The 20,403-nt window shown below is 39.0% G+C and overlaps 2 protein-coding genes across 10 annotated transcripts in view; one reads left to right on the forward strand and one right to left on the reverse strand.

The window, feature by feature from the left end:
- Nucleotides 1-17,828, reverse strand: part of LOC135167480 (uncharacterized) — a 47,620-nt gene extending 29,792 nt beyond the window's left edge. Inside the window, exon 1 of the mRNA XM_064130725.1 lies at nucleotides 17,153-17,828. Within this exon, the coding sequence (XP_063986795.1) occupies nucleotides 17,153-17,207 (55 nt within the window). The 5' untranslated portion in view covers nucleotides 17,208-17,828. The remainder of the gene's footprint in view (nucleotides 1-17,152) is intronic.
- Nucleotides 1-20,403, forward strand: part of LOC135167414 (lachesin) — a 310,790-nt gene that overhangs the window by 114,901 nt on the left and 175,486 nt on the right. For all 9 annotated transcript variants that reach the window (XR_010299853.1, XR_010299852.1, XM_064130636.1 and 6 more), the window contains one exon: nucleotides 4,949-5,026. The gene's annotated coding sequence lies outside the window, so the exon portion shown is untranslated. The remainder of the gene's footprint in view (nucleotides 1-4,948; nucleotides 5,027-20,403) is intronic.

Here is a 20,403-nt window from a genome sequence, read left to right on the forward strand (position 1 = left end):
TGGAAAGTTCTAGTGAAACATTCTCGCTTCATTTCGTTTCCAACTTTCCTAAAAATTGTTGAGCGGAAAAAGTTGTAAAGCTAAATTTTTGACAATTACTGGAAAAAATGGTAACAAGCTAATTGAACATGGAAATACTTTCGATGAAATACGATTTTCCAGAGGTCATTTTGTCATATAATAAACCTCCCTTCTCGGAATATCAATGAATTCCTCAAATATTTACAATAGCGGGGATGTGCATGACGCTCAGATTGCCTCGAAACTCTTCGGAAAATCCATCTCGAAAAGGGGCGCGCAACAAGAGGCAACATCGCACAGACTACTCTCTATCAGGAAAGGAACTTCCAACGACAATGCAGCAGCTGAAGTGTTGACATCGAGGTTAGGATATTGAGCCCGATCGATTCGACTACACGCTCCACACCACGCATTATCTCCATCAAACAAGCGTATACGTAACATCCACTGCGAGAGGTTGAATTCACGGAGTTATAAATTCACGTCTTGAATGAAAAACTATAAAAAGTTGGATGTACGGTGTAGATACAGTAAAACGAAACTAGATGAGATTTTCATATGGCAGTGGATACCGATGGTATGAATAAACGAATGATGATAATATCGATATCGAGTGTGTATAAAACAAAATTTCTATGGATACAATAACCCGTTGTGAGGAGAAAGGTGAATGGAAAGTCGGTGAGTTTCTTCCGTGGAAGGAGACATTTATGTTCCGATCTCGCGAGAATTTTATATTTTTCTCTTCCTTCGTGCATTTTGAATTCTTTGAAGCCGTACACTCCGATCGAAACTTTTATTTATTGACTCGAGGGCTTTTGTCCGATGGTTTATGGCCCACAGGTGATGGATAAGAGATTCAGTTAATCCTTCTGACTTGGGCAAATGAGCAGTTTCATTTGAAAGTGACCTGTTCTCTTGGGTTCAGATAAGTCACCAGTATCGGTTTTCAATTGAAGTCAGTCTTTTTATGAGGGTGCGTCCTTAATTTCATGATATTCCAAACTGTTTTAAAAAATTCTAGCATTTCTACTTACAATATACGGAACTTAAAATTTTACCTCGATCTAGGCCACCAATTTTTTTTTTTACTAAAATTTTTTGCTGAGAATCTCGGAAATTTATTAGTCACGATTGAGATCGGCAGATTGTTGTTTTGGAAGACAATTTGCCACACAAAAAATAGGGTATCCGGAATCATTGACAATCAAATCACGAGAAGTCTAAGAAAGAAGAGAGAATGATCTAGCGCCGAGTAATTCCCGAATGGTTGCTCGGAAAAATAAATCACGTGAGAAAAGACGAGGCGAAATGGAGAGAAGAATGCACGGGAAATCGAGGAGGAACTATGGTGGCTTCTCTCTCATTCTTTCTGGATCGAGGACAGTTGAGTGGACAGCATCGGAAAAAGGAAAAGTAGGTAGAAGAGCATGTTCTTGTCGGTGGGGAATTATTCGTCGCGCGTCCGATGGATTTTTCCTCGTTCGTTGAAAATCGCCCGCGGAAATTTTCCGTGGTCTCCTGGTAGCGGATCTTCCTCCATTCACCCGTCGCATTCGACGTTGGTAGAAAAATTGCTGGCAAAGGGGATGAAGTATTCTGATGTTCATTGGACGACTGATGACTGTTTTATAGAGAACGAAAGGCTGATCGTAAATGAATCAGATGAAACTATTCATTCGAAATTTTTGTATCCCTTCAGAACACAAAAGCACTTCCGATTTATTTCACCAGTTGGAATTACATTTCTATTGCATGGTATTCCGTATCACAATTTATTTGAGTCAAATAGAGTTTATTTAATCGAAAAATTCATTTCTCTGAGTATATTTTTTCACTCTGATTGACCTACACCGCCAGTTTTAATGGAAACTGCTGCATGTTGTCAAACGTTCCATCATCTTTTTAACGTAATTTCATCGTTCTACCGCAGAATGTCCGTCTCATTTCCCTTGTCTCCTCTTCATACACCGGATATTTGCATACTTCATGATTCCCATGGTTTCTTCTCGGTAAAATGCAAACTATTTGAATGGTTTTAACAGCAGTGCAGGACAAATTAAAGAGTCATCTGTATAGCATGACCATCCAATTTTCCCTACTCTGAAATTCACTGATGATCAATTTCAATAGTGAATTAATTTCGCTTCGGGAAGTTACCGGAAAAGCCACGGACGACCTTGTTGTCAGTACTGAGGTGATAAAGTTTAAGTTGCAGGTCTTGAAGTTTGCTCCTCGGACACGAAAAATCAATTAGAGGAGTTTCAATCAATCACTTAGAGAATGTTATTGGTTATAGAGGAGAATACATCAGGTGTATGAAAATTAGAAAACTCCATAATTTTTTAATTAGTTCACTTCATACGCAGCATACGCAATATTATTCGTCTACCGCGCTAAATTTCGGACGTTGCATAAATGTTTTTCATGTTATTGAGACGTGTCCGTCAAAGTAAAAAAAAATCATTCGGAAATTGCACGATTTAATTGACGTGACAATTCTGTGGCTCTGAAACTCTCAGGGCGATAGAATATTCATCATAAAATACTTTCCCTCACTCGTGTTCACACATTATCACCCTCCATAGATATTCAACACTGATACATTTTCCGAAACCATACCGATCAATCTCTCGAACGGTTTTTTCTCTCCAGTGAATTCTCCTCATTCCAAACGAGAAGCAGGGGAGACGAAGAATCGCGTGGTTGGAACCTCTGGAGAGGTTGGATATCACCGCCACGTACACATGGAGACCCAGAACAGGGGGGAGAGAATAGGAATGGGTAGAGAACGATCGAGAAAGTGGGAGAATGGGACGGAAAGTCATTTATTAGATCTTGGGAATGTGTACGCCGGGAGGATCGGCTGTACCGAGTTGGGCCAAGAAAATAAAGTCGCAGATTCAACGGAGAGGAGTTTGTAATTCGTATGCTACATACTTTAGTAAAATGTGCATTGATTTATTGCTGAAATAATGACGCAGATTCCCCGGAGAGAAAAAAAATTGGGAGAAAAGACGTAGGGAAACAAATTTTCCAATTTTATTTATTCAGTGAATGTAACCGACATTAACATGAGTAATTTTTATCTTAAAAAATTATTGACGAAATCCCATGAATAGTTCGATATAAAGATTTGAACCGTTGACGTGAATTAGATGGTACCTTCCACTAGCCATTTGCAAAAACAACATCGTTGTGGTTCTCGGACTGTATGGAAAATATATTTTATGGGGTTAACAAGATTTATAGTTAACTCCAATGAATATGTATTTCATTCAAGCCGATTAGAAAAAGAGATTTAAGTGAATTTATTTGGTAGCATTAACCGAATTCTCATATCAGGGTAGGAATTTAGTCAACTTCTCTATCCAATTCTCCCAATTTTTTAACGATATTATTTCGTGCAGGGGCTGTAGATTCCAGATAAATGAATATCTCGCAATCGTCTCACTTTCAAAACCACTTCGTGTGACTCTATAATAGGATCATGGGAATATCGAACCCTTGCGCCCCTAGCAACTCTCAGATAAATAAACGCCTGAGCCTAATCGTATTTTCATGTCACCACTTCATATCCTCCCAGATCTATCGAAAATGTCATAATACTCGAGATTGAAAAACCGGAAAACAGGCAATCATGTAATCCATCCAAACGTGACTACAAAATTCTCATGAATAACGTCAATAGGGGCTGAAGTGCTAAGTCCCTTTGGTGTGAGGGAGTTTAAATGGGGGTGGGGAAAAGCCCGATAATTATATCGGGTGTCGCTTATCTTTCGTGAAGGGCGAGTGTGCTGGGAGGGCACTAGAGGGGGGTGGGGAATACACGTGGTAAATGGCTGGGATCAGGCCTTCGGCCTCCAATTCTCGTGGTGGTTGATTCATTTTTGCATAATGCAGCCTAATAAGGCCTAATTAATGAAACACTGTGATCCCTTTACCCCGTACACTACAGCTACTCTAAATCCGGCCACTTTAGCTACATGGAGAGGGATAATACCGGGTAAATTGGATTTACACCGCACTTACGATATAGCGGCATTTTTTTACCCTGTCCAGTGGGCAGATTCTGGTGGGGACACCATTTTTTAAGATTAGAGGTTCATGGATGAACATAATTTTCTCCTCCATTTGATCTTGATACAATTATTTTTTGGAAAAATGTCGTGATCATCATTTTTTCTGAACAAAGAGATTCCAAAACTCAAGTTCGAGTTGAGAGAATAAACTTATAGTAGTAGTACCCATTGCCCATATTCAATGGTTAATTTGTTGGAAATTCCATAACCTCATACCGTTCATCCTCATTCCGAAGTCCTAGGAATATCCAATACGTCTGTCTACCTCACAATGGCCGGCCAGTGGAGACAATAGATGATAGAACTACCAGCTAATTATGGCACATGCCAAACTGATATCAGAGATTCCATTTAAAATCCAGGGAGTGATCCCGACGTCCTCATTCCCCAGATAATGGTAATATTAGAAGCGAACTACTGGATAATTATGTAACTCGGTGAATGCACGACGGAGTTTAAAGTCTTACGGAGACTTGGGATATGAACTAATTTGGACGGATATGCCAGCCACGTAATAACGGCATAATCAAGTCTTAATGGACATAGTTCTCGATTATTTAGAATTACTTTGATGAAATTCCGCAACAATGATTCATGAATTTTATTAATGCAGTTGTTCTATTTATTTGAGTAATAAAGGGATGAACAGGCTAATGAAGTGTAAAAATGAGTGTCTTCGGGGACTGCAACTTAAGCGATTAGACAGAAATGTGCGTTATCAAGTGACTTCGTGATGACCCGTAAAACATGGCATGTGATAGACAAACCACTTCCATAATTTCTTATATTATAACAGTATGTGTTACTTTAACATCATCTATAAATAATTGATTGTCTGTTTTCAGAGACGTCCGACCCTGGTGGAACATGAGGCATTTTGAAAACAACATGTGAAACATCATAAGTTTGCACCCACAATGTCGGTGAGTAACATTTTTTAAATGTTTAACATTCACGTCTTAATGTGTTGATTAGAAAGAAATAATTATAAACAAAAAGACTGCCTTATCTCGGATTTAGATCGAGAAAAAATTGTCCCATGAAATCGGGGGACTCATAATGGGTCGATTATACGTAAAACTCAGTTTAAAAATAAACTTATCAATCACGCTTGACACAACAATATAAAAAAACTGAGATTGCCTTTTCCATTACTGGATAATGTCCCCCCGATCAGGAAGCCGTCAGACGGAAGATTGAGTCCCCTCAACAACACGATAGCTGACAAGCTAATGAGTAAAGACTTGAAAAAAATTTTGGAAAAAATGGAGAGAGAAATTTGGTGTTGGTTCATTTGTTGGAGCTCGTAAAAACCAAGTGGTGTTATTTCTGTACGTGGGCGGGTACCAAAACGCGGGTATGGGAATGAGAATTGATTTGTGAACGAGCATATGGGGGACTGTAACGACAAGCAGTTGGACAAGATGAGGTACGTGTGCTCGTGGAAAGATGCCGACTTAGAAAGCACACGGATTAGTTGTGTTGCCTATCAATATCCGTCATCATGAGCAATTATTTCCTAGGGACTAGAACAAAGTAAGCAAATGATTCATTCATGATTCATTCATTTAAAAAATCTTCGGATTTTCAAATTCTCGGAATTTTTCTTGAGTACTCCAGCAATAGATCGGTAATTTGTCTTGACAATGTCTTTAATTCTGACATAATTGTCACTGGTAATTTCCTCGGCTGTCGGAAAATCGTGTCTGTGAATTATTTGCTACGAACTTCACAGATATTCCTCACACTTTTTTTCTATTTTCCTCATGTCTTTGTTCAGGACTAAAACACCCAAAATCGGTGGAATGTCCAGTCTGTGATAACTATCCTAAAAAATATTTTTCATCACCACCCAATTTCAATTATCTCTAAACAGCACTCACCAAAAGTATCTCCACTGAAAGTGCAGAAACTATTTCTGATAAATCCTCTGAAAGCCTGAGGTGAAAGAATTAGTGCAACTCTTTCTGAACCCGATGGAGGAAAATCCGAGATTGAACGTAACCCCCTCTACACATCTGTTACCAACTGCCCCGAAGTGCCGGGGATATTCTCGGAAGTTATTGACGAGGTCGGGAATTCTCTCCCTATGACACGTCCCCTCTCGTATTTCACTCCTTCTTGATGGATATTGCTAGACTCGGAATAACGAGGATTCTGATAAAAATCATCTTCGTCACACGGGGGAGGAGCCCTTTTATTTTTATCCAGCTGCGTTACACGGCTTGAATAGGACACTTAACTTTTGTGGAAATAATAATTTTAATGAGGGAGGTGAGTGCCGAACTGCACGTGAGGCTTATTTGTACGGGTCCATGGAAAATGTGATTTCAAGTGGAAGCATCGGTTTTCACTTTTCTGTTCTCATGAATCGCGTGTGACATTTGCAATGCTGACAAGGTACATATAACATGAAATTCATTTTTTACGATTTACCGTAGTCATTTTTAGCGTTCAGAATATGAGAAAAAATGAACGAATGAAGATAAATAAATTTCAAAAATGCTGAAAACACTTATTTATTCAGTGATTTTGACTATCGAACGCTGACGAATTGCCTGAAGTGCAACGGTATTTCATCATATTAAATTGTAGAATTTTCTCGGGGAAATATCAGAACTGACTGTGCTGAGTCGTAATAACTCTAACGCGAGCGTCAATTCTCGGAATCTCCATCTGTCGACGACGATGATAAGAAGATTAAATATACTTTTTCACTTCTATTCTCCAACAATCCCCACTTCCTCGTTCTTCACGAGTATTCATGATGTAAGGAGACGACGGGAAAGATTTTTCAATTGGCAGAATAAATAGTATATTACGCATCAAGGGTGGAAAGTTGTGTTTTCCTACCCCAGGTGTACGTACTATTTTTCAACACAACTAGAAAGAAAAGTTTCTATTTTGCTGTTTAAAGAGCGGAAGCACAGTATTTTCCAGCCGAGGGCCGGAAGTATAAACTTTTCGTTGCAGGTGTGTTGAAATATACTGTGATGCAACCCTTTGTATAATATCGACTCTCAATCTCGCGTTTGTTCGATAGTAATTTTATCACCGGTCTCCATCACGTTTTTATTGTGGTGGCTGTATACATCTCGCATATATATGATGATCAATTTTGTTATGCCAGAGGAATTTTACCCGCATAAAAATCGAAATTCGTACGCCAGCAGAGTAAAATTGACCAACCGACTAGAATGACTAAGGATGACTAAACTCAAAAATTTCCATGACATTAAATCAAAATTAATCATCATGAAATTTCGGTATATGAATGAGGTAACGATGACCCATGATAGACGTTTATCGGATAATATTTATCGAAAATTTCTCTGAGCACAGTATAATCGAACAACCCCCGAATAGTTGGCTTAAACAACCGAAAAAGGCGACAAAAACTCTGTGTAACCACCCTAACCACCGAATCCACCACCGCCCAATGACAATATGAACAACGCACCGTTCATGTAAACCGTATATGCACCCGTTGTCCCGTTAAATCACTCCACCGACTGCACCCATATATTTACTCAGCCTCGGGGATGAAGCTCGCCATTATGACGATTCCCTCCATGTTTATCCGGAAGAGTCTTAAGTGCCCAGGGAGTAGAACAAAAAAAAAACTCCTGACACCGTGTCATTAACTCCGGGGGGCTCATCATGAGAATTAAAAAATCGTCTCCGGGGAATTCAATACAGTCCTGACTTACCTCCTCAAATGTCTCCACTGAGACTATCCTTCTCTCTTTCCCAGCTACTTGAAACAATCTGCATCAACGTAACTCAGAATGAAAGGATGACATTGCGGTTGTGCCTGGGATAAAAGGCTTTCTCGATTCTTTATTAAAAAAATTAAAACCACGCAAATGGAATGAAAAATTCCAAGCAGACTCCACGTCATGTACTTTCACTTCAGTTGGTGTTAATGCCTCAATGCCCGAATCCTTCCCGGATATGATGCCAGTGAAAATGCTTCAATAGGCCTTCAACTGTAAATCTTCTGCTCTCGTTTATGTACACCCCGAATACTCCTCGCTACTTCATTTTTACGAATAGCAGTTTATTCTTGTATACGCAACCACAATTCCCCATCACCCCCGCCATCCCCGCATTTCCCACCCTCTCTCGCAGTTCTGGTCCCACGGTTCTCACGACTATTGATGGTATTGCACGGATGGTTTTTTTTGTTGGTAAAAAAAAAAGTGGAGACGGGGGAGGAGAGAGACTGGAAAAAAACTTTTATGGACTCATCAACCGCGGAATATCTCGAATGTTGCGATCGGGGAGTTCGGTTTCAGTGATAAAAAATTATAATCACCGGTAACCGGGAGTTTGAAAGGTTGCATGGAGTTGTATCAACATGAGAGGATGTGATTTAGCAATGGATATATTGTTTGGGAATCGAGGGTGAGGGGCGTTTGTTCCGGGGTGAGACTATTGATTGAGGAGTTTTTTGGTGGGAGTAAATAATTAGTCGAGTGTTGAGTTCTGGAAGTGGCATATTTGGCGAAGGTAATTTTAGATGAAAATACGATTGTTTGTCCAGTCATTTTCAAGCTCATTTTATTTGGTTTTATGGTTTTTCTTCGGATGACAACTTAATTTGTAAACCGCACTGAGAGAAACGTTGATCTCCCAAATAATTGTCTGGTCTCTTAAAGACATGGCTGATTGTATTATTATCCGTATTGAAAGTAGTTGCTAATGATCGATTGATTATTCATCGTCTTTAGAAATAACGTGGACGTATAGATGTGCACAATGAATGCTTTCAAGCTTTTGTACGTAATTATCGAGGATCTGTGGATACAGACGTCAACTCAACATATGGTAATGTCGATATCAATATTGACCGAGGACATGCAGATTTTCGCAATATTCCCGTGGGGGAAACGAGGATACCTAATAATATGTGGACACAGTCTGTAATCACCGATGGTTGGGGTGCTTTGATGGCAGTATCCTCCATAGAAAGTCCTTCAGAATAAAACTCATGTTCAATAGCGCTTGCAAAAAGCCTGTTTACCTTATCCATAGATATTCGGATTCATAGTACGGTATTTACAGCCACTTCATTAAGTTCTTCTTCATTTTCGTCCGAAACTAATTTATGAATCCATTTCAGTACCTGAGGGTAAAATTTTCATTGAATCGTGAACTCCATTTTAATTTTTACTTTGACACTTTCCTGGAAATACATACGAGTTCATCAATTGGTTGAAAGACGCGTCAGAGTAATTGAAAATCTTCCGAACCACCCCAATACGTAATTTTAAATTATACTTACTGAAATGATTTGTTTGAGGTTAATTAGGTCCACTTAAGCTGCATAAACAATTGTACTTTAATAACGGGCGTGAATTGTTTTATTAAAGCTTGCTCTTAATATTCATTTTCTCGGCAACCACGTAATGTTTATTAAATACTGCTTCAAATAAACGTCGAATAATTTTCTCACTCAGTACAAATAATTGAATTTACGTTGTATTAAATACACAATGCGCACAGTAACAGAAAGGCCTCGTTAAGAGGCGTTTGATTGGCTAAAAAACAATTAAACTAAATGCAAAAATATTGAAAGAGAATAGAAATTGATGATTAAAAAAATATTCCATTCAAATTTATTAAACTTTGGTGTGAAACAAAAGAATGGATTTACTTCAATAGCCCGTGATAATGCTTTCATTAAATCTCTCCACCAATTTTAATTTACCTTTTGATGCAGCGTTTTCATCAGAATAAATGGAAATTTATCGGTCGTAAAAAAACAAGTATTTAAATCAACGAAAAAAATTGAAACAAAGAGTTTTATTCCCCCCAATGTGTCATCTGCCTGATCGCCAACTAGATAACTCAACATTATTGAGTTAACAATAATCATTATCATTATTGTCACCATCTGAGAGTCTGATATATCGACTGGACCTTAAGCTCGTCCACCGCAAATAACACCCTCCCCCCAGGGGTGATTAATCGAGGAGAATTAATTAGGAAAAGCTGCAAGTAAATCTCCAAGATATCCGAGGAATCTCCCCAGCACTTTGAGTGCGAATTATTTCGGAGTGGAGTTGATTCATCGGTAGGTGTGGAAATAAGAGAGCCCGGGATAATATAGTTCAAGCGCTGTTATCTCTTCTACAAACTCACCCCCAACTTGGATATTCCACGGGAGGAAAGAATACACAGAACCAAACGACTTGCGAATAATTAATAAAGAGGAATCAGCATTATTATTGGGTCACGCTAATTAAATAGTGAATCGTCAGGGATTTTACACCGACATAAAACTCTCGAGAGCCAGTATTTTTAGTGGGATTAATTTTTTTTTTTATAACTTTCAGCATTTTCGACAAATCATCAGCTGATTTTGTGCTACATTTCAAGAACACATACCTTTTACACAATTAAATTATTCCTATCTGTCCATTTTCTTCTTAATCAATAATTAACGACTATAAACCCAACTATTCTAAAATTAAACGAATGCCAGGATTATCGTTAAAGCTCAAACCCCACAGAAAACCTTAAAACGACATTACAAATCCTGTTGTTAATTTGAACGGATGTACAACGAAATGTTTATTGTTGCTACTATCGCACCAGTTGGACACTTCGCATGTATATTATTAAACCACTCCCCCCTCACAATACACTGTTTATTTTACGTATTCCCTCAGCACGGAGATAAAAAGAAAATGGAGATAAGTCAAAATCTAAAATTACCCACTACTCAACCCCTCCATCAACTCGTCTTTTAGCTCCCATGAAAAACGTATAACCTCTTTTTCTTTTGTTTGAGACTTCAACTTCTCTGTACAAGACCCGATTCTACAGATTCCCCTACCCTCTTTACCGCCTCCCCCCCCAGCCAACCCCACTTCGTCCCGCAGTCCTTCTAACTCAGTGGAGAATGTCAAGCTGGAAGAAATCCCTCTCAGATGGTACTGGCGTCGACACAAGGCGCCCATGATGGCGTGAAATTTGGAAAGAGCCTTCGCGACTTGACTTGTATGCCACAGTAGGTTAAGACCGTTGCATTCACCTCTTCGCATTCAGAATGGGAAGTGTAAAAAAAAAATTGAAATTTTCCGGCGCATCTGTTGTCTACAGAGTCGAGCGACATTATTATGACAAACTGTAATCAGTGACGAAGGAGTTAGTTCTGAAGTAAGAAGTATTTCTAGTTAGTACAGATTGAATGAAGGATTTAGAATGAATTAGACGATCGATTTGAAGTTTCTTTAGTAGAATAAAATAATCAATAAGAATATTTAATAGATATTGTTCGATAGAAAAAAACAGAAGCGAGGAAAACTGTTGACTTGTAATGTCTGTATAAAATATTTCTAAAAGTAGCTACAAAAAAAAAATCATATGAACAAATCAAATTTTGTTGACCTCCCTAGAAAAGCATTTCTGCTGTGCATATTTTTGTAGGGAAAAATTAGCAATAAAATTGTGGAATTTGTTCACGGTTTTCAATGAAAATCCAATGCCCCATTTCATCGAGTTACATATTTCGCGACGAAATTTTTTAGGACGCTATGTTATATTCGTGGTATGCATTGGAATATTTCCCAACACGATTACAAGAGATTCCGCGGAGGATCAATGCAATAAATTCTTAACCAGCCCAAAATCAAGATTGAAAAATACAATTCCCAGTTGTGTTCAAATTCAAAACAAGGAATTGACTTATTTGGCGAGAGCCCACCCGTTTATATCTTTCATACACTCTATTCCAACAATTTTCATCTAGAAGAGATCTAGCATTGCCAGTTGATGGTGTGCCTTGCGTTGTTCTTTTCTCCATTTGGCTCAACTGCCACAAGTTTTCTGTCTCCAATTTCTCGTCTCACTTTAACTCATTTTCTAACGTTACAATACGATCAACTTATTTCCCCCTTTCTCCCCACCTCCTCGTATTTCCGTGAGCCTGTGCTTACTCGAGGCTTTCTGCAGGCGTGCGCTTCTTCCAGCACCGGCGCCAAGAAAATTGACAAAAGTCACTGTGTGGACTTGGATCTAGAGTTTGCCGCCTTCGATTTACGCCTTGCTGGAAATCCGAGAGAGCAAAGTCCATTCAAACCTTCGGCCCTCCCCTCCCATCTCCCGGGGATCTCATTCTCCTCAATCTCTGGACTCGCAATTTTTTTTTCTCTTTGTACTCTTCGCTTCGTTTTTCGCTTCATTCTTCATTTTTCCCTTCATTCTTGCCTTTGGCTCAGCGCTTGGTTTGCGGGCGGGAATCTATATAGAAATGAAGGCAAATCTTGAGATTCAGTTATTCTGCTTAACCCAGCTTTTTTATTCCAAGTGGTCAATTTACGATCCTGAGGAACACGGGTTAATCGGGGCTTTTCAACGCCGAGTGCCTCACGAAATTATTGATGATTGAGAGGGCGAAGGGGGAATTACTTGGATGATCTTGGTTCGGTGGATGGAGTGTTTAAGAAATAATTTGTTTTGTAATCCGCATTGAGTTTTTTTTTATTTCAAAAGAAAGCATTGCAGTCAGCATACTCGCAATTATCATTTTTCTGTAATCTCAGGAGTACGAAAACGCTATGTTCAGACAATGTGGTGATGTATTTAGGGACGTGTGGGAATAGGTGTCTCATAAGAGAGATTGTTTAACGATAAATAAGAGGATTATAGACGTTACAGCAATAATTTTTCCAGGAATTTATGAACATTTTATGACAATATTCCCTTGCCATTGCAGTGGAACCATGATGGATTAAAAATTTTCGTACCTATACTGGCAATTTCAGCCTAAATTCATAACAGCGATCATCAATCATTATCTGATGAAAATCTAGGGCTATAATTCTCGTTATGAGTATAGATAACGTTATTATCATCCCTAACCCAGAGACGACACTCGTTCAAGGGTTGATGGGTAATTTTATGGAGGTTACTGCTATTACAAAGGGTTCCTCATTGCTCCGTATCGTTGTTTTCCCTCACGACCGATGAAGTTTTACGGAAAAACCCAGTGAATTCCCTGATAACTTCTATTGAGCTCCCACTGAACTTTCAAACTCCACTAAAAAATGCTCCGGGAAAAAGTCGGTAGAATTTAATTCTTTTATATCACTAATTTTACTGAGATATTTTTGAAAAATATTCCCTCGCTCGCATTTCCAGTCCAGACTTAGTTTTAGTGGAATAAATTTCGTACTCGGAGGCTCAGGGCAATTACTTGTGGCTAGCGAGTAGCATGTACACCCCCTAACATCAAACCATGAGATTCGACTAATTTTTTCTATAAATTATGGAGAGACCGCATGCTAACCGTGTGCACGAAATAAAGGTCCCTCCCCCCGTTAAACTCAATTTAATTATCCCAAATGATTAATATCCCATTATTGCCTCCCTCATTTTTATATATGATATTTCTTTCGCATTTCACAATACTTCAAAGGAGTGTATTATGAAGCGATCCAATATCGAATTTCAATTCTTTCCGTCCCTATTCATTTTCTCTCATAATTTTATCATTTTCCAAGGACCGAAAGGAACGAATAACCTGAGGAAATTTCTCATGAAAAATAATCTCAAATAAATATGAATTTTTTTCAATTATCGTTGAGATATTCAAGTTGAGAGATCGGGATAGACTGCGCTGACTAAAAACGTTGAGTTGCATTAAAAAATATATTATTTTCCATTACATGTACTCGTTACTTTTGGGAAAAAAAGTTTCTATCTGACAATTTAAAAAATTCACCCATCAGTCTTAATTATGAATATCCGTCCCTCCGAAATGGTAAAAATTACTCACCATAGGAGCAAAAAGTGAAAAATTAAAACCTCATGTTAAGTAGACTGGATCCCCACATGTGCCGTTTTTTTCATTCGATAATACGAGTCACGAGATTACGATCAGCATCACCGAGGGGTCTAGCTCGCGTATACGTATGTTGTATGTGTTTTGACATTCCACGTCTGACACTGGCATCCCCGTAGTCGCTGAGGTGGAACGGGTAGTGGCGTGTCGCCATATCCTTCGCCAGCCGGACCGTATCATTTTCTATATATATATATATATAGTATGTCACGTGGCATAATACACGCATTAGCTACTGGAGAAACCCCTAACCCTTCGCCATCAGTCATTTCTACCATTGTGTCTTTTTTTGCAAAAAAAGATCCCTCCGCTGAGTCACATTTAAAAACGGATAATGGGGGTTTCGTTTAAAGGGAAGTAATTAGGAACGATCTATTAATTACTCCTAGGTATGTTCAGAGGCGCGGGAATCTACTAGATCATCTGATTTTTTAAATTCCATTTTTTAATTGAGAAATAATATGTCCTCGTTCTTACCGACTTCCCTAGAAAATTATTGGAATTAGGGTAATTGTCTAGAATAGGTCCGTCATCAGAGAATTTAAATTTCTACGCCTAATGGAGGATAGACGGTATCTATGGGTTTCAAGGATGAGGAAGTCAGAGGGAAAGAGGGACGACTCCTGGTAGATTGATTGAAAGGGTAGGAGATTTAAGAGAATCTACATAAACAGCATCAAATTTTTTATTAGCGAGCAATTATCCTTTATTTCAGGACTACTCGCCAAAATTTTCTCGAAAAGTTCTCTCCGTGTAGCGACGCCCTGGGCAGTTATTTAATTAATCTGGATACTGCAATCCCGCGTAGACCTATTGTTTATTATTTCCGTACATTTAATCCTCGCTGAATAGACTGATTGTTCTGCAGTCATGTTTACTTCTGCTTAATTATTCATATTGGCTATTGTAATCATCAAATAAATAATGAGATGAACAGCGAACAGACTGAAGATCGCCTCAATATAGGCCGCGGTGATGTCGACCGAGACATTAGGTCTCAACTCCTCCAATTTCTGTAGAGGATGCGGAAATATTCATTATAGATCCGCCATGAAACATGATAAAATAGTATCGACAAAGTGAGTGATGTACAATTGTCGATATCTCGAAAATTTGTCACATCTATTCCGTATGTGGGTGCACAGTCATCTTAGGCGGCTAATCTCAATTCACAAATCATTTAATTCCAAGATTTTTAATGGCGATGTCTATAATCTCGTAGTGAAAAGTCTTAAGTAATTGCAATACAACTACACATATACTTACAATAAGTGTAGAAATTTAATTGCTTATGTTTTGCCAATTTTTTTTTGAAAAAAAGACGGATGACACCTGATTCTTAACATTCTTAATCCATTACCCCATGAAAATTTCCCTTAATTTATTGCTCGCCTAATTGATTTCAGTTGTTGGACTATTTTTTCCAATTATTAAATAACTAAATAGAGTTTTCGTGCCATCATGAACAGTGAAGGATATGGAGAAGCTTTCGCTAGAGCGCGTAATGACGCAGTTAGTCGAGCTGCACAGCATGTATACCGGAAATACCATTCATTATGAAATCTTCATGAAAGATTATTAAATTACACCGACAAAGTGAGTGATTGTCAAGCATTTGACGAATCGTAAAAAGTTTTGAGTCGTTTTGAAACAACTATATACCTATTGAGAATAGGTTACACCCATGTACGCCTGAAAGAGGGTCTCTTTATTGCCTCATCGTAAACTAGGTGAGGGCGTAAACGCACACACGGGGTAAGAGGCGATATCCAACGCCCGTCGGGGCACTACACTGGCGATGGGGAAATGGGTAGGTGGTAAAACCCAAGCCCAATGATCAAGTCATTCACGGTAGACTTGACTTCGTACTATACGAAATGGGGGTTGAATATCGTTGCTGAGCTCTACGACACCTGGCATGGATACACGTGATAGAATACACTCTATTAGCATTTTGCTTCATTTTCTACTTTGCATTTGAGTGCGGGACTCGTTATTCAGTTGTATTTTTAATTAAACGCACCAGCTGATGACTGAATTTTAAAGGCTACTTGTTTCAGATAAAATTATCTTGGAAAAATTGAATTTTTTCAGTGCAGCTGAAATCCTGCTATAAATTGAAAATTATATATCCCTTTAAATTTTAGATGCTATTCTGAGATATATTTATAATTCCTGATTTTGTGACGTCTGAATCGATAAAAATGGCTAACGTTCAGGTCAATATAGAGAGAGAAAAATAATGTGCTCTGTTAAAAAATTCCCCTCAAGCTATTTTTTTCCGGTTTAATCAATTCAGTTATGAATACACTACAGCATTTTTCACCGAAATATAATAATTAAATTGATCATCATATATTATTTTTGAAAGGATTTTTGTAGGAATAGAAATGCAGTGATGTTTTTACACTCTCATTGTGTGTTTTCACATGGAGCATATTTGTTGGTCCTGTCCATCACGACATTTTAAAATTTTGAATGTATTAATTTCCAATGGATTTGTTTAATCTCCTCTGGGAAATCATTCAAATCACGAATATAAATCTCAAATCGGCTTTCAGAGCTATCCCAAGAGCCTTGTTTTCCCGGGAAATAACCCAAAGGACATGATTTCTCTCTCACCTCCCTGAACACCCGATGAAAAAGCCCACGAGTTCAATCAAAAGCTGCTCACCAGGGCACCGCAACGGGGTGTAAAAAGCCCCAGCGGAAAACGGCTAAGAGACGATTTGAAATTCCGCGCAAAGGGAAACTAGCTCGTACACTTCGTCGCCTCACCCTCGTGCTACAAACAACAGCTCAGGGATCCACATGCTCTCGCGCTATTGTAATCTCACCCTCCACCACTCAAACAAATACGATGCAAGTGACACACTTCCCTTCCCCCTCGCCCGGATTAACTCCACTGGCCGTTTGCGGGAGAAATTTTTTTTCGATTTCGCCGGGATTTCCAGGATCAGTGAGAACATTATTTTTCCTCTCCTACACCGAGACGATTTAGTTCGGTCGAGAGTGAGCGCCCACTGAATTTAATATTCCCCCCTTGGAAAACTTCATCAACTCGGAAATTTCGTTCACACGAGCACTCAACTATAATTCAATTTACCCGAGCATGACCACGTGACATTTCGATAAACTCCGCAATAACTTTTTTTTTTTCATCGAGGAAAAATTGATAAAAAAACATTCAACTCACCGGTAATTACTGTAATGATTACCACAGCGATATTTGCCAACCGTAAATTTCCCATTTTCAGTGTGTCCTCATTAAAACCCTGCACTCTCTGTTGAATTTCTACTCATTAACGATGCTTTCAGTACCAGAGTTGATGACATTCTCTCATGGAAGAAACATTAATTTTTTTTTTCGCTCCAGAGATATCAACACTGCACCATTTCACTGGGACATTGTAATCTGTCCGGAGACTGGTGACTTTCGTCCAATGTCCATTAGTGAAATTGACGTGTGTCTCGGCCGGCCGCAGGGCGCACGTCAGTTTGAATTCTCTATTGCCGGGCAATCTGTCACCATTTGTTCGTCACTTTTTTTTATTCAACAATTGCCGGCAATTTTTTTTTCCACATATTTGAATATAAATTCTCCGCGTCACTTGTACGAATTAAAATGAGAAAACGAGAGTGGAAGGTTTTATTTGATTGAAAAAATTAGTCGGGGGAGGGGGAATTGTTTAACTCGGGGATTTTTGTATTCACTGAATTCACCGGGTAACAGATACACGAGGAGTGGTATTTTTGAAAAATCGCTGATGGGATAATTGTCCGTATATCGCCGCGAGTTTGGAAGGAACGAGACTGAGCGTCGCCGCGCGAAGCTGTGACGGTTCTGTCTCGCAGGCAGACACATGCGCGAGGGACTGGAGCAACGAAACTCCAGAGCTACCCCGCACTCTTGGCGCACACGCCACGGTCCAATCCACTAGCCCCGCGCTATCCCCCACCCTTTGAATTTTATGGGTTTTCCATGGGTTTCGGCTTCTTTCTCCTTCGTTTGAATCGCTTGTCCGTAATATTTTGAAATTGAGACATGTTTTTTGTTTAATTTGTGAGAAAGTTCCCTTATTCAGAGCTTTTGGAGTTCCAAGATTGTTCTATAGCATTTTTAGCGGGAGAATGTCGATTCTCGATGGGGATGAGGAATTTTCGGGCGGGTTCGGTTTACAGCTTGTGAATTTTTCATTTTGAACATAAACTCAGAAATTGTTCCCGTAAGTAAATTTTCTCTCGAAAAAGCTTCGACATCTTCAAGAAAAAAAAACGAAGAAAAATATTCCCTAAAACCTACATCTCTTCTGTAGTTTCGAACAAAATGTCGCTGTTAGAAATTTTCGTTCGAATTTGTACGAATAGAATGGCCCCTGTGATATTTTTGGAAGCTTTTCGCTCTGGTTCCCTTGAAAATACGACAGAAGGGTCCAAGAAAAATGTGGTAAATAATATGCCATAAAGGAATCTAAATGTTGTGCTTTTGCTGTGAATCACGAATACGTTCGGCAAAAAAGTTTATTCAATGGGGGATAAAGTGGATAGAGCTATCTCTCATTCACTCTGTGCAAACAGCGTCAAGGGTATTCTCATTCCGAGACTTAATACATCTTCAGGGTACTACGGATGGGATGAGCCTCTCGCCACAATTAACGTTCGTTGAAATTTCAATGTCCAGGAGGCTGATCCAAAGGTGTGTGGCACGTTGAAACCTGTGAATATTTTTTTTTATCTCGCAGGAGGTGTTATGTAAACGGGTTAAATGTCTTTGTCGGGGACTTTCTTGTATTTGTCAGAGGAAAATGTGGTGCATGTACTTTTGCTATGAACGTGGAGGGCGGAGGGACAGGGCCGAGGCCCTTTGAAGTGTCGCATTTCAGTCTTTTTCAGGATACCCGGCTATTACCCCCGCATAAAGCACTTTGAGGGAAACCAAGGGCAGTAAAAAATAACATTGCAATTGACGCAAAGTCATCCCCTGCGTAGATAACACCACTTCCCCTGAGAAAAAGTTTTTTTCGATGCCGGGCTTTAACTTGCGACTTAACATGAGTTCGGGCCCAATCGTTCACAAAATCAAAGTTTGGTATTTATTTCTTAAATCGCACAGGCAAAAATTTGTCTACATGGAATGGTATATTTAAACGCGAACTAATTTACCATTTTTTAAACATAATATCCTTCCCATTACCTAACTCATCTCCTCGATGATTAAAAAATTGAAAATAATTGTAAGAAAGTAAGCAGCAGGTGAAGCCATTTTTTTATTCACTTTTATTGGCGACTGTAGTTGATTAACCGCAAGCACTAATTGATTACGATGTTCACAAAAAAATTACGACGTGGTAACGACACCAACAACACGCGATGGGGACAATTATACCAGCATAGAGGCTGATACAAAGGTATATGTTACTTTGACGCCTGTGGAAATTTATTTTTCTCTCGCGAAAGATTTTATGTACATGTGTTAAATGGCTTTGTCAAGAGTTTTCTTGTATTCGTTGGAGGAAAATGCACAGCATGTACTTTTGCTGTGAATGCGGAGGGCAGAGGGATAGAATGGAAGCTCTTTGAAGTGTCTCTTTTCACCTTTTTCAAGAATACTCGGCTATTACCCCCTCATAAAGCACTTTGAGGAAAACCAAAAAATAGACTAAATAACATTGCATTTGATAAAACATCATCGCCTGCGTAGATTACAGCAGTTGCCCCGGGGAAAAAACATACCTTCATTTTTATGCTCGTACGTATTTTTCGACGGAGAGATGTGAAAGGTACGAGTGAGGAAAAACAGTCAGCGTCCTGTAGTTGTGACGAGCACCAAAAGTTTGCTATTTCACGAAAAATTATTTCCATCTTTTTTTTAACAACATGGCCAGTTGAAAATTACGGGGAAAATCTAACAACTGGTATTAACAGTTATATCTACCAATTATATCCCGTCGAAAAAATGTTCTTCGTTAAAATAACTTCTCCACATCGGCCTGAAATGAATTGATAAAATTCCTGCGCATATCAACATCGTTTCGATTGGAAATACGTTAATGAAATTATTTAACAATCAATTGATTGATTGATTACCGAAAAAAATATCTGGCACGTGAGAGTGTCGATGTTTTTATGTATAGTACGTGGAATGGGTCTGATATTGGACTGAGACATCCCCTTGTGGCTCTCCCTTCAAGAAAGATAAACACACTAAGAGGCGTTTTGTCACTATGTAGAAGCTCCCAGGGAGTTCCAACGAGAGATAATCAATTGCCGATATGAAGATGAAACACGGCCATTGTTCACCGAAAATTGAGGGCCAGTGCATTCCCCGTATTACCCTCTTCCTCCTCAGCCAATGGCGCTCTGACGGTGAGTCTCTAAATTTCAATTATTCCTCCATTTTTGGCAGACCCAACTGCTACCACACGTACGTCCAGTGCTCTGGTACAT

The sequence above is a fragment of the Diachasmimorpha longicaudata genome, chromosome 1 (genome assembly GCF_034640455.1).
Source record: "Diachasmimorpha longicaudata isolate KC_UGA_2023 chromosome 1, iyDiaLong2, whole genome shotgun sequence".
Taxonomy (NCBI): Eukaryota; Metazoa; Arthropoda; class Insecta; order Hymenoptera; family Braconidae; genus Diachasmimorpha; species Diachasmimorpha longicaudata.